At 41.7% G+C, this 18,571-nt stretch overlaps 1 protein-coding gene across 1 annotated transcript in view; it reads right to left on the minus strand.

Moving 5' to 3' along the window:
* The window catches only part of LOC104600551 (protein FIP1-like), a 57,202-nt gene that overhangs the window by 17,493 nt on the left and 21,138 nt on the right, over nt 1–18,571 (minus strand). Inside the window, exons 6-7 of the mRNA XM_088892962.1 lie at nt 17,333–17,405; nt 1,556–1,611 (exon numbers count right to left, since the gene is read on the minus strand). Of these exons, the coding sequence (XP_088749088.1) occupies nt 1,556–1,611; nt 17,333–17,405 (129 nt within the window). The remainder of the gene's footprint in view (nt 1–1,555; nt 1,612–17,332; nt 17,406–18,571) is intronic.

Consider the following 18,571-nt stretch of genomic DNA (forward strand, 5'->3'; position numbering starts at 1 on the left):
TAGCTTGACTATGAGCCAATCTTCCTATAAAAATAAAATACCATACATATAAAAGTTTATATTTCATTTTTTATTTTACATGTAAAAAATTAAGAATTATAAAAACTAATTATTATTACACATATAAAAAATAAAAGTATTATATATAATATTTTATTTTTTATTTCTATATTATTATTTATATGTATATTATATATAGGCTCATGAGCCTCACAAGTTGAGCTTTATAGGGATCGAGCTCAGCTTGAAGCTCAATTTAGACCGAGCCAAATCAAGCTTTTCATGAGTCAAGCTAGAATAGATCGTGAAAAGCTCGATTCGTGTCCACCCCTAATTCAGTCATCCTTGAATTGGAGGCTAATGGCCCTTCAGATCTGCATAGCTTAGTAGAGATGTGCTCTCCAAACTGAGAATCATTGTCTCTAAATTCATATTCTATTTTGCTTGTCATTGATTAAAGGGATAGGGCACTCCTTGTATGGAGTAGAGTGTTGGGCAGTCAAGAAACACGTCCCAAAAATGAGTATGGCAGGAATGCAACTGTTGAGATGAATGAATGGAAAAAAACTAGTTTATTGAAGATGTGACTCCCCAAAATGGGAATAGCTACCTCTCAATTTGTATCTTATTTTCTTTACAAATTAAAGAGGTTGGGCACTCCTTAATCCCTATATGGAGCATAGTGTTGAACAGTCAAGAAACAACATGTCCAAAAAATGAGTGGCATAAATGCAAATATTGAGATGGAAGAGTGAGAAGCACGAAAAGATAGGATAATAAATGAACTTATTTGAAAGAACCTAGGAGTAGCTCTAATATGTGGTAAAATGAGGAAACTGGATTAAGAAGGTTTGGTCGCGAGCAAAGAAGACCATCTACAGCACCAGTGAGAATAAGTAATCTGTTGCAAGTTGAACAGTCTAGATGAACTAGGGGCCGGCAAACCAAGATGGACATGGATTGAAATGAGAAACAACTTAAGGGACCATAGTTTAACATTAGATTTGGCACTAAACTGAGTGCAATGGTAGAACAGGATACATGTAGCCAAGAACATTGTAGAACAGAGTCCAATGGGACAAGGTTTAGTTGAGTTGATCTGAATATTCAACACCCACTTGGATTATTGACAACATTGTAGAACTGACAAAAATTCTGGGCAATTTTGTGCTCCTTTTCTAACTCTAAAGTTACTTCCTCTTCTCAGAAATAAATTACTCATTTTAAATTCTAGATAATCAGATTCAGCCCTGTGAGAAATGTATATTGGCATTGACTTGTATTAATCAGAAACTATTTTTAGCCTGCATAAATGGATCAAGAATACATTCTTCTCCATTGTAGTGCCACCCTATCCATTAACCTTTTTTTTATTGGAATCTACTCCACAATACAGCTGGAGAATAAAGATAATTGCCAGTGCATGTGGTCCTTTCATGGAAAAACAAGTAACAACCACAGAAAGAGAGAGCATTTCACCTAACTCAAAGAAACAATTTTAAATGGTCATAGTAATGCGTTTCACAACTTCAGATTACCCAGACTTTAAACTCACCAATGTAGATGCTCATAAAAGATCCAGCACATATGACTTCAATAAACATAATTATCCTGCAGATTTGACAGACATGTCAAGATGTCATAAATTACAGAACAGTCAGTAACGTTTAACATTTAAATCATGGACATGAACAAATCCAGACAGACTACAGCGAATGTCTTTTTTTATAGGCAAAGGCTTATTGATCAAGAAAAAAAAAAGGCAAAGGTTAGTTTATATAAACAAATATACAAACACACAAAGTCCAAAAAGGATCCACCAAGGGATATCTTGGATAACTGGACCGGGATTTATAGAAGAGCTTCCATCAAATTGAAACTTTGCTTCCTAATTGAGCAAGCATATATATTCACTAGTGGAATCACTATGAATATATGTCAGCTACTTCTACATTAGTGGAACCACTAGTTTATCTCAGCTACTTTAACATTAGTGGAATCACTATCTCCATATATAAAAATATATGAGGGGTTTGACCATAAATATTAAGTTCTTAACCATGGAAATGTGCAGCAAGAAAAATCATATGATATATTCATAAAGAAAAGAATCTGGCCGTAATTCAAATAAAATGGGATGTGAAAGAAAAAGTCAACAACAAACTGGAAAGAAGTCATTTACCACTTCATTGACCAATATGGAATAATGGGAAGTTTATAAACATCCACCCACCCAATTACATCATCTCTCCCCAAAGCGACAATTTTTCATTACCTCAATTAGGAAGGTCCAGTCCACCAAATCATAGGCTTTCTCTAGGTCCAACTTACACACAAAGCCCTTGCATCTTGACCTTCTCATCTCCTCCACACATTCATTAGTAATGAAAATTTGAACAATTATCAATCTCTATTGGATGAAGCCCCTTGATATTGATTGATGATGGAAGGGAGAACTTCAACCCTTTGGGATAGGACCTTGGCTATCACCTTGTAGATGCTAATAACCAAACAATAAGCCTAAAGTCTTTAGGGTGGCTACTATTTGAATTTTATGGAATAAGAGCTAGGAAAGTTGCATTAATCCCTAGGTTGATAAAATGTTTATCTGAAAATTCACCCTTCAGATAACAGCAATTCTGGTAGAAGGCCACAATAAATCCATCTGCTCCTAGTGCCTTAGATCTATCCATTGAGAAGAGGGCCTCCTTATTTCCCCCTCTCCAAAATTCTCCTCCATCCATCTCACTGCCTCAGAATCAAATGATGGCCAATCAAGCCTGTTGTCAGCCTGTTAACAGAGCAACAGTGCTCTTAGAATGTTCTTTTAATAGTGTTGGCCGCTAGGGACAAATCTGTAATTGTAATGCTTTTATTTTTATCAGCCTAGTATAAATAGAGATTGGGGCGCTGCCAGCCCAGAATTTTGGCATTCTAAAATCTGTTTTCCCTTCTCCTCTTTACCCTTTCTCCTCTCTTCTTTTTTGATTCACTGTTCGATCAAGTCTTGAATGAAAACATGGTAACAGAGTTGATAGTAGGGTACTAAGAGCATTCAGATCTGTGTTTTTCTCCCAGAATTCTATTCTTTGACTTTAGAGTAGAGAAGAACTCTAATCGGCTGATCAGATAAGTGTCTCTTTCTGGTCTTTTGTGTTCTCCCTTGATCGTAACACCAAGGAGAACAGGTGGTAACAATCCGATGCAGTAGGGGTGACCTAATTGGTATGTTTCCTGTTTACCTGTGTGCACAAGGAGTAATGTAACTCCTGTAGTAGCTGTATCTAGACTGTTTTTCTTTTTTTTTTGATCAATAACATCAATTTCATTAAATTAAGAGAATAGAGGGAAAGGAATACAAAGGGAGATAAAATAACTTAGCTCCCCAAAAACAGAAAACTCAGGGAAAGCAAAGAAAATTAAAAACTAACCCAGAAAACAGCCTCCCTATTCACTCCTTGCTTGGCCAACCCATCCGCAAATGAGTTGGCACTCCTCTTCACCCAACTGTACTGAATCTCTATGTCCCTACCCAGCCATAAGAACTGTTTTTTCTCATTGTTAAAGTTCCACAAACCACTGTCCTCTGTCTTCAACCAATTAATCACCACCTTCGAGTCACCTTCCAGAATCAAACGGCTAATATTTAGATCTTTTGCTCTTCGAATTCCTTCAAGCGCTGCAAGGATCTCAGCCCTAAGAGAGTCACCTTCTCCAATAGGGCCAGAGAATAAAGCAGTAACAATCCCTTCCTCATTCCTGAAGACTCCTCCAATCCCAGAGGGCCCTGGATTCCTTACACTGCTACCATCGAAATTCAGCTTTAAAAAGCCCGAGGGGGGAGGGGAACAGAACGAACAAAGAGTCCTCTTGCATCTTGCAGTGAGAGCAATCTCTTTCCAGTTTCTTAGCAAGTCATCCATAGGACAATCTGAAAACAACTCCAAAGATTTTAGCCAGTGGATTGCTCTTATAAGGATTCGATCTAACAATCTTCCAAAGTTTTTTCCTTGTCAGAAAATATGCGTGAGTTTCTTTCTTCCCACAAAGACCAGCAAACTGCTGCCCTAATACACCTCCACATAGTCTTCCCTCGCTTCTTAGGCCAACTGAAAAAAGATGGGGAAAACAAACCTTGGACAGTCTCCGGAGGATACCAAGAACACCCAAAACGGGAGAAAACCCACTCCCAAACAGATTTAGCAACCTTACAAGAGACCATGAGGTGGTAGCCAGATTCCCCATCAGCTTTACAAAGAGCACATCTATTAGGAAGTAGACAATAGTTGGGTCTCTTTCTTTGGAGTAAGTCTAAAGTGTTGATTCTTTCCAGGAAAATTTCCCAACAAAAAAAACCCCACCCGAGGAGGAATAGGTCTGCTCCAAATTTCCTTAACTGGAAAGGACAACCCCAGAGGGGTAGGAGGCTGAGTTAAAGTTTCAAAGAAAGAAGCACAAGAAAAGGTACCAGAGCTAGAAAGGGTCCAAAATCTGGTGTCTTCCTTAGTAGGGTTTAGGAAGACACCCTTAAGGGAGGCTAGCAGAGCTACCAGGCTATCCAAGTCCGTATCCCTAATTGCCCTACGCAGGCCAAGTTTCCAACCAAAGCCCGAAGTGGAAGCTAAAGGGACTAAGAAAGAAGAAATGGGTTCATTTTTCAAGTCTGAAAGAGCATACAAGGAAGGAAACTTGTCTTTCAAAGGAGAATCCCCAACCCAAAGATGTTCCTAGAAAATTATTCGGTTACCAGAGTTTAGACCATACCTGATCCAAGGGGAGAAAACTGGAAGCAGATCGTGGATGGATTTCCAAGGAGAAGCAGTTGAAGCCCTTGCCAAGATTCCAGGATCCCAGCCATTGTCTTCCAGCCCATGAATGCTAGCCACAATCTTAGTCCACAAATTATCCCTTTCCAAAGAGAACCTCCACAACCACTTCCCCAGAAGAGCCATGTTCCTTTTCTTGAAATTACCAATCCCTAGACCTCCTATTGTTTTACACCTAGAGACCACCTCCCAACTCACCCTATGATCTCTCTTCTCCTCTCCAGGCTCCTAGAGAAAGTTCCTTATTAATTTTTCCAAAAGATTTGAAACCTTTGAGGGGATCTTAAACACTGACAGAAAGTAAACAGGAAGGTTAGCTAGGGTAGATCTAATGAGAGAGACTCTTCCACCTAAAGAAAGATAACTCCTCTTCCAAGCCGCTAGCCTCTTCTCAAGCCTCTCTACAACCGGAGCCCAAAAGCTGACACTCTTAGGATTATCTCCTAGCTCATCTACGGATTCCCTTAGGTCTCTTTCGTTCACATTCACTCCCGCCACACAACTCTTGTCGAAGTTTACCTTGAGGTTAGATATCTGCTCAAAAAGTTGTATTGTCAACTTTAGATTCCGGATCCAACTGAGGTTCCCTCCTTCACAGAAAAGGATAGTATCATCTGCAAACTGTGGAAGAGTTAAGGGAACCTCCTCCCTTCCTACTCTCCACCCTCTTATCAGATTCCTCGAGTCTGCTCTATGGATCAAATGCCCAAACACATCAACAATAAGGGTGAAAAGAAAAGGGGAAAGAGGATCTCCTTGTCTTAGACCTCTCAACGCCAAAAAGAAGTCAACCACAGTCCCGTTCACCAGGATAGAATAACAGCAAGTCCTAACACAGCCCCAGATCCACTTGCACCACCTGTCACCAAAACCAAAACTCCTCAACACCTCCATCAAGAATGACCAATCAACCAAGTCGAAAGCCTTCTCCAGATCCAATTTGCAGACCACTCCCTTCTTCTTTGATGTTCTAAAGCTCTCCAAGCTCTCATTTGCAATGAGGATCTGATCGGTGATCTGTCTTCCCTCCACAAAAGCACTTTGGTTGGGTGCAATAATAGAGGGGAGCACCTTCTTTATCCTGAGAGACAACACCTTAGCAATGATTTTGTACAAGCTAGTCACCAGACTAATAGGTCTAAAATCTTTTGGTTGAGAGGCATCTTTCTTCTTTGGGACTAAGGCAATGAAAGTTGAGTTCAACCCCGGGTTTATTACACCCCACCTGTGGAACTCCTCAAAGACCGAAGCAAGATCATTCTCCAAGATATCCCAGCAATCCTGGTAAAAGGCCATTGTGAACCCATCTGGACCCGGAGCTTTTGTCCGATCCATAGAGAAAACTGCTTCCTTTACCTCCTCCATATCGAAGCTTTTTTCTAGCCACTCTCTCTTCTCTGCACTTAGAGTCGGCCAATCCAAACCCTCCAACCACACTCTCCCATTCATAGGCCTCCCGAAAATAGATTCGAAGTGATTTACTAGGGCCTCTGCAATTTCAGCCGAGTGAGACAAAACTGTTCCATCAACTTCCAAGTTAGAGATGTAATTCTTCTTTCTCCTTCCATTTGCCACTGAATGGAAAAACCTTGTGTTTCTGTCTCCCTCCCTTAGCCACTTACACCTAGATTTTTGCCTCCAACTGATTTCCTCCTTGATCAAGATGCCCTCCAACTTCCTCCTTAAAACCCATCTTAACTTCCTTTCTTCCTCTCCAAAGGGGCCTCTCTCTTCCTTCAGGTCCAAATCCTCAATTTGCTCCACCAGAACTTGCTTTGTCTCTTCTAATCTTCCAAATTCCAGCCTATTCCACTCCTTTAATTGAGATTTTAGGTATTGGAGTTTCTTGTGGAACCTCATTCCCTCCCAATCAACTACCGGATTCGCTTGCTCCCACCACTCTCTGATTTTCTCAGTGAAACCCGGATGAGACAACCACATATTTTCAAACTTGAAAGGGGTAGGCCCTACTCCTCTTAAATCCTCTTTTACCAAAACTATTGGCCAGTGGTCTGAGGTGAGTCTAGGGAGAGCCCTAGAAGTAAGGTTGCCCCAATGATCCTCCCAATCTGTTGAGAACAAAAATCTGTCCAACTTAGAGCAAATTGGCTGAGATTGAAGGTTGGACCAAGTGAAGTTATTATTTAGGAAAGGAAGTTCTTTGAGATTAAAAGAGTCCACAAATTGGTTGAACTTCCTCATACTTGTTGTCACTCTCTGTCTGGGGTTGTTGGTTTCCTCCATAAATCTCACTACATTAAAGTCCCCTCCCACACACCAGGGTCCATCCCAAAGGCCTCTAATGTCACTCAATTCTTCCCATAATTTCTCCTTTTGCCTATAGTCATTGGGGCCATACACATTTGATAGTACCCATTCATACCCATCGGCCACCTGTTTGAACTTCAGGGAGACAGAGTAATCTCCAATTAGCTCCTCCACACCTAAGAGAATCTCTTCTTTCCACAGGGTCACAATCCCTCCCGAGGAACCCCACGAAGGAGAAGCCACCCACTTAATACCTCTAGAACTCCACACGCTCCTTGCCCAGCTGCAATCAAAATCCATTCTTTTGGACTCCTGAAGCATAACCACATCCGGATTGAACTTCTTAATTACCTCTTTGATTGTTGCTCTCTTCCTAGAGCTACCCAACCCCCTCACATTCCAACTTAGGATTCTCATTGAAAACTAAAGGCTTTAACCCTAAGTCCTCCAAGAACTATTTAGACCCTTTTCTTCTAATCCCTTTCACTTCGAACTTCTTGTCCCCCTCAATATCTTTTTTTAATCTCTCCACTTCACTCAGCCTTCTAAACTTCATCTTGCTGTCCTCTTTATTCTGCATGTAGGCTTTTAGGTCATTCGGGTTCTTAAGCTTGCACCCTAACTTTTTCACAAACTCTGCAATTGACTCTTCCCCAAAAGTTTCCTCTTTCCCTAAAGAAGCATTCTCTTCACTCCTAGGAAGCTTCTTGTTCCTTCTCACTTTACCTCCAACCACAACCCTGTCTGTCCCCTCTAGGCTCCCTCTCTGCAAATCCTTCCTTTCCACTTCACCCAAGAGGCTTTCTAAGATTTCCCTAATTATTGTCTCTCTGCAAGATTCCTCACCTACTTCCCCCCCTTGTAGACTCATTGTGGCTTTCAGACCAAGGGCTTCCGACTCTTGGTTGGGAAGAGAATCTGGTACAAGAGATACAGAGCGCTCATCAATATCCAAAACTGAATTGACAGAGTTGAGGGATTTACCTGAGGTAGAGAAGTGAGGAGAGAGCAAAGGCAAAGGAGAGGTAGTCACTTTATTTTTTGGGAAAACAGAGCACTCTGTCTCCCAGAGATGGGGGAGGGAAATCCCTGTCGCTGTATCAACAAAAAGACCCCTTTCTGTACCCAAGTATGTACCTCTATGTGAAGTACCCTTGTTCTGCTCTGAGAAAACCCGAGCAACCTCCTTTTTGGCCTCTTGCAAAGCACTAGAACTGAGGGGGGCTCAGCCAGTAAAGGGTTAAATTCAAACACCCGCTCCTACCCCTCCACCTTTCCTTCCCCCACCGAATCCCCTAAGAACAAACAGTCCAGGCTAAAAGAATCACTGTTCTGACCTTTAGATAGAGCTTCAACTGCCACACTGCCTAAACTCCCACAATCATCTAAACTGTCAACATGATCAGAAACTGAACTGTAGCTCAACCAGCCTTGATCAGCCTCTTCTTTCTCTTCTGGTCTGTCTCTCGAATAGTGCGGGTTCGAGCGATCAGAAAGGCTGAGATTTAGCTCGTCGCCAGCTGCCCGTCGGACCCAGCACAGAGGCCGGCGCTCTCCGGCTTTGTTCGCAGACTTCGCCCCTCCACAGTCGAGAGGGCGAGACTTAGACGATGATAGATGAAAGAAGTCATCTATCATCGTCCCATGCCTGCCCCGCCCCACGTGATGACTTAAATTGTCACGTGGGCTTTTAAAATCGATAGGAAGTTCACCCACTGGCCCGACCGGCTCGACCATTCTTAGAGCCGGTTCGGAGAGAGACTTAGCACGCGAACCGATCTTTCCCAACTTAGCCACGTCAGCATAGGACAGGCCACCCTCTTTACACAACCCTTCTTCAAAAAAATTTGAACAAGAAGACAAAATAGGAAGGCTTCGAGACTTGGGACACCCCTGCCACTGTTCCCCTTCCTCTGTAAAATGCCCACACTCAACAGACTTACCCGCCAGCCCCTGAAGGCCACGTGTACACCCCCCTACGAGCTTGTCAGATTCTTCAACCTCTGGTCGTCTTCCCCAAAGCAAAGCTTCAACTTCTGAAACTAACCAGACCTTGTGCCAAGCTTCTTCTAAGAGAACTTCGAAGATCCGTGGCAAGTTCTCCGGATTGATCCCAGCAACCTTGAGTTCCACCGCTCTCAAGTTACTTAAGTTAGCCTCCAACAGAACTCCACCCATCGCTCTAGTAATTTTCCCCAGAATAAGGTCATTCCAAAGGTTGAAGGGAAGACCGAGAAGTTTAATCCAAAAACTGCCGGCTCTGGGTTCAACTTCGTTGCAATCTGGAGCCCAATTCTGGACCTTAATCAGGTCAACGAGTTTCTCCAACCTTCTTCTCGAAAGGAATTTACAGCTCCATCTACAAAACCTTTCAGCCACACACAGGCCTCCTCTGGTAGGAGAACCGACGCCCTGCTCCCTTCTCTGATTTTCAAAAGAGCCTTCCCCTTTGTCCTTCCCTGCTCAAAGAGGAAAGATTTTGCTTCAATGGACAAATCCAGTCTCCATTTCCCCGCCAGCTTGAACTTCCTCTCCTCTCCATATTCTTAACAGTTCCAAATTTTATAATTTAATATAATTGAAATGTAGAGTATCGATCCCAGTACCTCTCGCATGCTAAGCAAACGCTCTACCATCTGGTTGAATCTGTTTTCATCTCAAAGATGGAATAATGCCTTGCTTGGAAAGTAGTTGGTAGTCAAGCTATGAAAGAACAAGAATACGAGACACCTACTAGAACTGATGTGCATATAAGCTTCCTGTATCTAGACTGTTTTCTCACTTCAGCATGGTATATGTGGACCGAAACCTCTATGAAATCTGGAACCCTAGTGTTGTGGAGCTGTGGTTGGTGAATCTCAGCAGTCCAAATTGATTTCTTTAAGGTCGTGGGTGTTGACAGAGTGGTATCCTTATGGCTTCCAAGGATTCTACTTCTTCTGGGGTCACCACATCACAGGAAACAGCCAGTGTAGGGAAGTGGGCCCTTACCTCACTACTCACATGAGGTTTTAAAGAAACATGTACCAAAACCACCTTGGGCTTAACCTTAAACAATGGTCCACTTTGATCTACTACGAGCCTAGAGCTAATAGGCCCATCAACCAATTGGCTTGACTCCACATGACAAATTAATGTGTCAGACGAGTGGTCTCGGTTTAATTGATCCACATGGTTCAGCTCCCCCATCTGTTTCACCCTAAACTCCTCTCCGCGACTCTTCATCTCCTTCAGCTCCATGTTCAAATTGGACCCTTTCTATGCATGCTTCAAAATATTAATTCCACTGGTCAATGCTTGGGCAAATGACTAGTCTCCCTCCCCCCAATCCTTTCCTTGTAAAGAAGTCTGGTGTCAGCTGATTCCCCCTAAAATTAAGGCTTTTTGCTGGGAAATAGTGTATGGGAAAATTAACACTCTGGATTACCTGCAAAAGAAGAGACATTTTCTGTGTATTACTTTTTCCCCAAATTGGTGCACTCTTTATAAATCTGATGGTGAATCTTGATACCACTTACTAGTTTCTTGTTCCTTCGCTGCAGAGATTTGGGATTGGTTCTTTCTTTGTTTGGGTGTAGGTGGAATGTGCCAACGGAGATTAAGATGTTTGATTCCTCAACTTTTTCTTGGCCGAAAAGAAGGGGAATATTAATATGGAGATATATTAGAGCAGTAGTAATTTGGACCTTGTGGGAAGAAAGAAATGCTAGGATCTTCCAAGAGAAGGAGAGAAGCAAACAGCAAGTTATAGACTGTTTAATGAATAGAGTTATACATTGTCTACTAACTTTGTATTTGTTTAAATAGTACTCCTTTGATGACATTTGGAGGAACTGGTACTCGGTCACTTCATCCTCAGTGCAGAAGGCCAGAACAAGGTTGCAGATTGTGCTGCATCAGGTACCTCCATTTGAATATGTTTGAAACTAAATTTTGATGGAAGTAGTCAAGGCAACCCAGGTCCTTCTGGAATTGGAGGGGCCATAAGAGATAAGGAAATCTAATAGCACTCTATTCAACACTGATGGGGATTCTAAGGTGGTGGTGGGCTGGATAAAGAATCCGGATTCAGTGATATGGTACTATAGAGATGAAATGAAGAAGTTCAAATGGCTAGCACAACATATGAATCTGGTTATACAATGGGTGGGGAGGGAAGCTAATTATTTGGCTGATTATTTAGCCAAGCAAGGGGTAATGAGGGATCAGTTGTTTTGGGCACAGTTATAAATATCTTGATGCTTTTTCTTTTCAAGTGTGAGGTCGCACCTCACGCCTCTCCTTGGGATGCTTGTAACTGTTACTTATTATTTTTGATATCAATAAAATTTTAACTTTATTCATCAAAAAGAAACATTTGCACCTCCTTTGCTAGAAAGTTTTTCACCCTTGCCCATTACTTTTCTTCACTCAGCCTCTACTTGACCATTTTTGTTAGGAACCTGCCCAACTCAGGGCTCTTCGAGGGGCCAACCTCCTGAATTCTTGGAAAAAAGAGAGGGAGAGAGAGAGAGAGAGAGGAGAGTTTAATGCTGAAAGAATCAATGTCTTATTCCTTTTCTGCTCTACTACTTATACTGTTTTACAATCTTGATTGTCTTTCTGTTACAGTTGTTGCAAGTGGATGGTTAGTTGTGCTGATGTGGCCTCCTCTTGTAAAACTGATTAACTGCTTTCTGTTGATCTGTTCCAGCAGTCTTAACAATCCCCCTTCCTTTAGAGCGACCTTGCCCTCAAGGTCTAATGTAGGAAAATTTGATTGCAGATCTAAGTAGGATTCCCAGGTTGCATCCTCTTCCGGGAGGTTAGACCAAATAACTAATGCCTCTGGTATGACTCTGCCACCCCGGCGCACCCATCTGAAATCAATGATGCGGGCTGGCTCAGTCTGCACTTGTCCTTCTGAAAATGTGGGAAGGGTTGCACTTGTAATGACTCCTAACTTCGGCCCCTTCTTCAGTAAGGAGATATGGAATACAGGGTGCAGTTTTGATGTTGCCGGAAGGTCCAGTTTGTAGGCCACTGATCCTATTCTCTAAAGGATTTTAAATGGGCCAAAATAGCGCGGGCTGAGTTTGTTCCACTGTTGGCTTGCAACTGAAATCTGTCTGAAAGGTTGTAATTTGAGAAACACCCAATCACCTACTTCATATTGAACATTCTTGTGGTGTTTATCATAGGTGTGTTTCATCCACTGCTGTGCCTGTAAGAGATGATGTCTCAGTTCCCTTAGCACCTCATCTCGTTGCGTTAGCTGTTCTTCAACGGCCGCTACTGTGGTGGTTCCTTTTTCATAAGGAAGTAGAGGGGGAGGGTCCCGACCAAATAAAGCTATGAAGGGTGTCATCCCCGCGGCGCTATGGAAAGTGGTGTTGTACCACCATTCGGCCCAATGGATCCACTTCACCCATTGTCTTGGTCGATCTCCCGTGAAGCATCTCAGATATGTTTCGAGACTCTTGTTAACCGCCTCTGTCTGTCCATCAGATTGGGGGTGGTAGCTAGTTGACTTGAACAGTTTAACCCCGTGTAGGCGGAAAAGCTCAGCCCAGAAACGGCTCATAAAGATAGGGTCCCTGTCTGATACAATTGAGCTGGGGAGCCCGTGTAGGCGCACAATTTCCCGGAGGAACAATTCAGCAACTGTGGCTGCTGTAAATGGGTGTGATAGAGGTGGGAAATGACTGCATTTCGTCAGTCTATCCACTACCACAAAGATAACTGTTTTGCTGGCAGAAACGGGCAATCCCGTGATGAAATCCATTGATATACCATCCCAGACTTGGGTTGGTATTGGGAGTGGTTGCAAGAGGCCTGCTGGTGTTGTAGTGGCCGACTTGTTTTGTTGGCATACTGCACACCCGGCTATGAAGTTCTGGTTAGATGTATGCATGCCTTTCCAATGGAATTGTGTGGCGATGCACTTTTGTGTTCGTAGGATGCCGAAGTGGTCACCTGTGGGTGAGGCATGGAATAATTCCAGGAGCTTCCTGAGATGAGCAGAAGCTGCCGGAATTTCCAGGCGTCCTTTGAAGAAGAGTAGATCATTCTTAATGGTGTACCCGAGGTGCAGTGAGGTATTTGCCAATACTTGGGCCTTCAACTGCTGTAGCTCCTTATGGGATTGGGCTTCTTTTCGCAGTAGATCCAAGAGTGGAGAAGTTGGGGAAGATACTAGTAACTGAAATGACTATGGGTGCCGTGAGAGGGCGTCCGCCACCCGGTTAGCAGCCCCTGCTTTGTATTCAATTCTGTAGTCGTACCCCAGTAGCTTGGATATCCAGCGTTGTTGTTCCGGGGATAGAACTGATTGATCCAATAAGAACTTCAGACTTTGATGGTCGGTCTGAATTATGAACCGTCTACCGATCAAGTAGGATCGCCAACGTTGGACTACTAAGACTATTGCTATTAATTCTCGTTCATAAACTGATTTGGCCCACTTTTGTGATGTTAAGGCCTTGCTGAAAAAGGCTAGTGGTCGCCCCTGAGAAGATGGGGAAATCGATTTTGGCTATTCTCATTGCCGCCCCTGTTCTGCGGTTGTTTTCATTGCTACACTCTTCTTGGCTTCCTCTGTCATTGTTCGTTGCCCCCTGCTCTAGTCGAAAGAGGAGAGCAGTGAAACCTTCCTTCATTTCTTTGAGATCTGAAGACATTCGATGGATCTCTACCTCCATTTGATCCATTCGGGTGTCTACTGACGTGTTTCTTGTGTTGGTCAAGTTGGCTCTGATACCAAATTGTTAGGAACCTGCCTAACTCAGGGCTCTTCGAGGGGCCAACCTCCTGAATTCTTGGAAAAAAGAGAGGGAGAGAGAGAGAGAGAGAGAGAGAGAGAGAGAGAGAGAGTTTAATGCTGAAAGAATCAATGTCTTATTCCTTTTCTGCTCTACTACTTATATTGTTTTACAATCTTGATTGTCTTTCTGTTACAGTTGTTGCAGGTGGATGGTTAGTTGTGCTGACGTGGCCTCCTCTTGTAAAACTGATTAACTGCTTTCTGTTGGTCTGTTCCAGCAGTCTTAACATTTTTTATGTAATTTCCCATCCCCTATAAGCCAATGAACCAACGTTTGCCACACTAGCATTCTCTCTCCATGGATGTTGTCAGCCAGACCACATAGATCAATCCATCTGCAAGAATTTCCACTTTTCTCGGAATCTCCTTAGGTTTAACACCACTCGACTTAATAGCTGAAGTGCCTAAACTTGTGCAACAGCTCCATGAACACATACTCACTCAGTTTAATACACACATCAAAATATTCCGATCAGACAATGCTAAGGAATATTTTGAGAAGGACCTTACCTCCTATCTTGAGAAGTTTGGGGTTATTCATCAGAGTTCTTGTGCCCGCACTCCACAACAAAATGAAGTAGTAGAAGTTTTAGGGTGATGTAGTTTTAACAGCTACCTACCTTATTAATCGCATACCTTCTCGAGTCTTGGGGTTAAAATCTTTTTTTTGGAGTCCTCTTTCCTGATGTTGAGATTTTCTCTATTCCTCTGAAGGTCTTTGGTTGCACTTGTTATGTCCACATTCCAAGTTCCAAAAGACAAGTTTGACCCCAAGGCTCAGAAGTGTATCTTCCTTGGTTATGCCTCCACACAGAAAGGGTATTGTTGTATTGATCCCATTAGTGGCACCCGGTTTGTTTCCATGGATGTCACCTTTGCAAAGTTAGTTCCTTTTTATAGCCATCCTTCTAAGGGGGAGAGATCTCTCAAGTTGTTTTCTTCATCCCTTCCTTTGCCAACTCCAGTTAAGTCTTGTGTCAAGCCCTCCACAATTACCCCCATTCCCATGGAGGGATCCTCTCCTTTGAGGTCTTCCACTCCTGCTCCTCCCCCTCCTCCTGCTAGTCCTCTAGTTGTTTCCACTCATCCTATTCTCCAGAGGTAGTACTAACGGCAAAGGCTAAGGCAAACACAGATTGATCCCACACCTCCAGTTGAGTCTCAAGCACTCCAGATTACTGAAGAGAGGACATGTCCATCACCTCCTCCACCAGCACCCTCATTTCTAGACCTTGACCTACCCATTGCTTTGATAAAAGGTAAGAGGAAATGTATAGCTCATTGTATTTTCAAGCACCATTCCTACAGCTTATTGTCCCCATCCTACTATGCCTTTCTAGCCTCCATTAACTCTCAATCCATCCCAAAGTCTATATCAGAAGCCTTAGCCACACCAAATTGGAGGGATGCTATGAATACTGAAATAGAAGCCCTTCATAAAAACAATACTTGGGATATTGTTGACTTGCCAGCTGGGAAGGAACCTATTGGGTGCAAGTGGGATTTCACTATCAAGTATCGTGTAGATGGGTCAATTGAGAGGAATAAGGCTCGACTTGCTGCCAAGGGATATACGCAGGTATATGGAAAAGATTACATAGAGACATTTTCTCCAGTTGCTAAGATGACTTCGGTGAGAGTTCTTTTATCCTTAGCAATGAGCTATGATTGGCCTCTATATCAATTTTGATGTTAAGAATGCATTCCTGAATGATGATCCCACTGAAGAGGTATATATGTCCCTTCCTCATGGTATATATGGCAAGGAAATGCAGGGTAAGGTGTGTAGATTGAAGAAATCACTTTATGGCCTGAAACAATCTCCACGTGCTTGGTTTGACAGGTTTAGGGTTGTTCTTGTTCAGTTCGGCTACACTTAGACTCAATCAAATCATACCCTCTTTGTTAAGAGAAAAGGCACTCTAGTGACATATCTTATAGTTTATGTAGATGATATTGTGATTATTGGCAGTGACACAAAAGAAGTTAGTGCTCTCAAAAAGTTTCTCGGTTCTGAATTTGAAATTAAAGATTTAGAGGAGTTGCAGTATTTTCTAGGCATTGAGGTTAAAAGGTCCAAGAAGGTATTTTTATTTCTCAACGGAAGTACGTGCTATACCTTCTTACTGAGACTGGAAAACTTGGTGCTAAACCTGCCTCTACCCCTATTGATGTGAACCGTAAACTCTCAGCTAATGATGGAGAACTTTTAGCTGACAGGGGAGTGTTTCAGAGATTACTGGGGAAACTTCTTTATCTATGTATGACTCGTCCAGACAAATCATATGCTATAAGTGTCATCAGCCAGTTCATGCATGCTCCCAGAGACATACATATGGTTGCTACAGAAAGGGTGTTATGTTACCTTAAGGCTTTGTTTGGTTTGAAGGAAAATGTAGGGAAAAGAAGGGAAAGGTAGGGAAACCTTTACAACCCTTGTATTGGTTTCCCTGTCTTTCCCTTCCTTTCCCTACCTTTTCCTTCAAACCAAACATTGCCTAAGGTAACCCCCGGGAAGGGTATATTATTTGCTAAACATGGACACATAAAGGTAGAAGCATATACAGATGCTGATTAGGCAGGAAATGTGGATGATAGGAGATCCACATCAGGATATTGTGCTATGGTAGCCAGAAATATTGTTTCCTGGAGAAGCAAAAATCAATCAATGGTTGCCAGATCTTCAACTGAGGCAAAGTATAGAGCTATGGCCCATGGTGTTTCTAAGTTGTTATGGCTTAGATCTCTCCTTAACGAGATAGGTGTTTCATGTGACAATCCACTGATGTTGTATTGTGATAACCAAGCTGCTATTAACATTACTCACAGCCCAGTTCAGCATGATAGAACTAAGCACATTGAGGTAGACAGACACTTCATACGAGAGAGACTAGAGAGTGGCTTCAGGAGAAGTGTGCTTACCTTTCATTTCATCAGAAGAGCAACTAGCAGATTTTCTAACTAAGGGAGTCCCAAAGGCAAAGCTTCAACATTATGAAAGCAAGTTGGGCATGATTGACATCTATGCTCAGCTTGAGGGGGAGTGTAGTGAGAATGGGCCAAATAGGCCCTAGTGTTCTTTATTTCTTTTAAGTAGTATTTAAAGGCTATGTTTCTTAGTTATGGGCCTTCTTTTATTTTCTTTTATTATTTATTTAGTGTTGGCCGCCCCATTAAGGGCATCCAAGTAATTGTACTCAGACTTAGAATTATTAATAAAAGTGATGAAAGGGGGCTAGAGAGAGAGGTTCGGATTCTTCTTTTCTCTCTTCCCTTCTTTTCTTCTTCCACAACCTATTGTTGAAACTTCTTTCTTCTCCTTTCTCTTTCTCTCTTTTCTTCTTTTCTTGCATTATCTTAATTACTGTAAGTGTAATTTTCAACTAATAGAATTATTGATTACTTATTAAAAAAAGGACTGAAGTGAAAAATATACCTTAATAGAGCTGACAAAGTAAGGACATTGATGTGGGGTTGCCAAACCATGACAAGTAGCATCGCAGCGGTTCCTAATATACAGAAATGCACCAAAATTATAGATCAAAATGCTATGGCTTTCAAGCATATTTATTTCTTTTAGAATAAAATTGCATGAAACATGTGAACAGGAAATTCTAATAGGAAGATGAGTTTATATTACTACATTTATAATCATATTTGCACAAAATTAAGCAGATAAAAAGAAATTAACAGACAATTGTACACCAGCTCTAGAACAACTACAATTACACAATAAGTAAACTATCTTTTGGACATTTTAAATACTGAAGTAATCCTAGTGTATTTTTCAAGGTACAAGATAAAGTATCCAAATGTGGAGAAAATACTATGTTTCTTAAAATATATATTAACATGGACCAACCTATGAAGAGAAAGAATCAAGAAGTGATCCAGTGATGGACTGCCTCCCTATTACAAGGAAAATTTGTGGGGATAGTAAGGAGAGCAAACAAGAACAAGAAGCAGGGGCATAGAAAAGAAGATGATAGTATTCAACTAATCTTGAAATATCTTGAGGTCGTGTAGAAACTAACAACAATGATCATGATGACCAGAAAAGTGGTGGAGCAACTGGAAATAAAATATCACTGGGAATCGCCCTAGCATTAAGATCTTAAAGTAATGGTGTAAGAAAATGCAGTTTACTCCTCGGTTTTGTGTTATGTACTTGACCAATATGCCAAAAGCCCTAAAACTGTTGGAACTTTTGATGCCTACATACAGATATGGATACAGAAATGGACATAGATAAGGAAAAGGGAATACAGCTTTCCATTTCCTAAAATCCTGAACACAAATATGGGAATGGGTATACCATGTAATATGCCTATATCATGCATTTATATCTAGTTTTTGAAGCTAAATAGCATTTCTCTAGACTTATGTCTTGCCAAATTTAATTAAATTTCTGATGTGCAGATATTTTTATAGTACAATTTGTTCAAACATTCCAGAGGCTATAACGATAAGACTAGTTTATCTTTACTCAGATAGTGATGGCTGGAGTTATACCTTTTTGTAAATGCTTTTAAGGGAATCTCTCCCTCCTTTTGGGTAATGAAATTATGCTATTCAAAAAAATATCACTTCACATATTTTAAGACTGTTAATGCCAAGGTTTAAAATGTCGATGTCGATGGAAATGTCGCTTGCCAAAATATAGGACATATGTCAG

Source organism: Nelumbo nucifera, chromosome 8 (genome assembly GCF_055504915.1).
Source record: "Nelumbo nucifera cultivar China Antique chromosome 8, China Antique-T2T, whole genome shotgun sequence".
Lineage (NCBI taxonomy): Eukaryota > Viridiplantae > Streptophyta > Magnoliopsida > Proteales > Nelumbonaceae > Nelumbo > Nelumbo nucifera.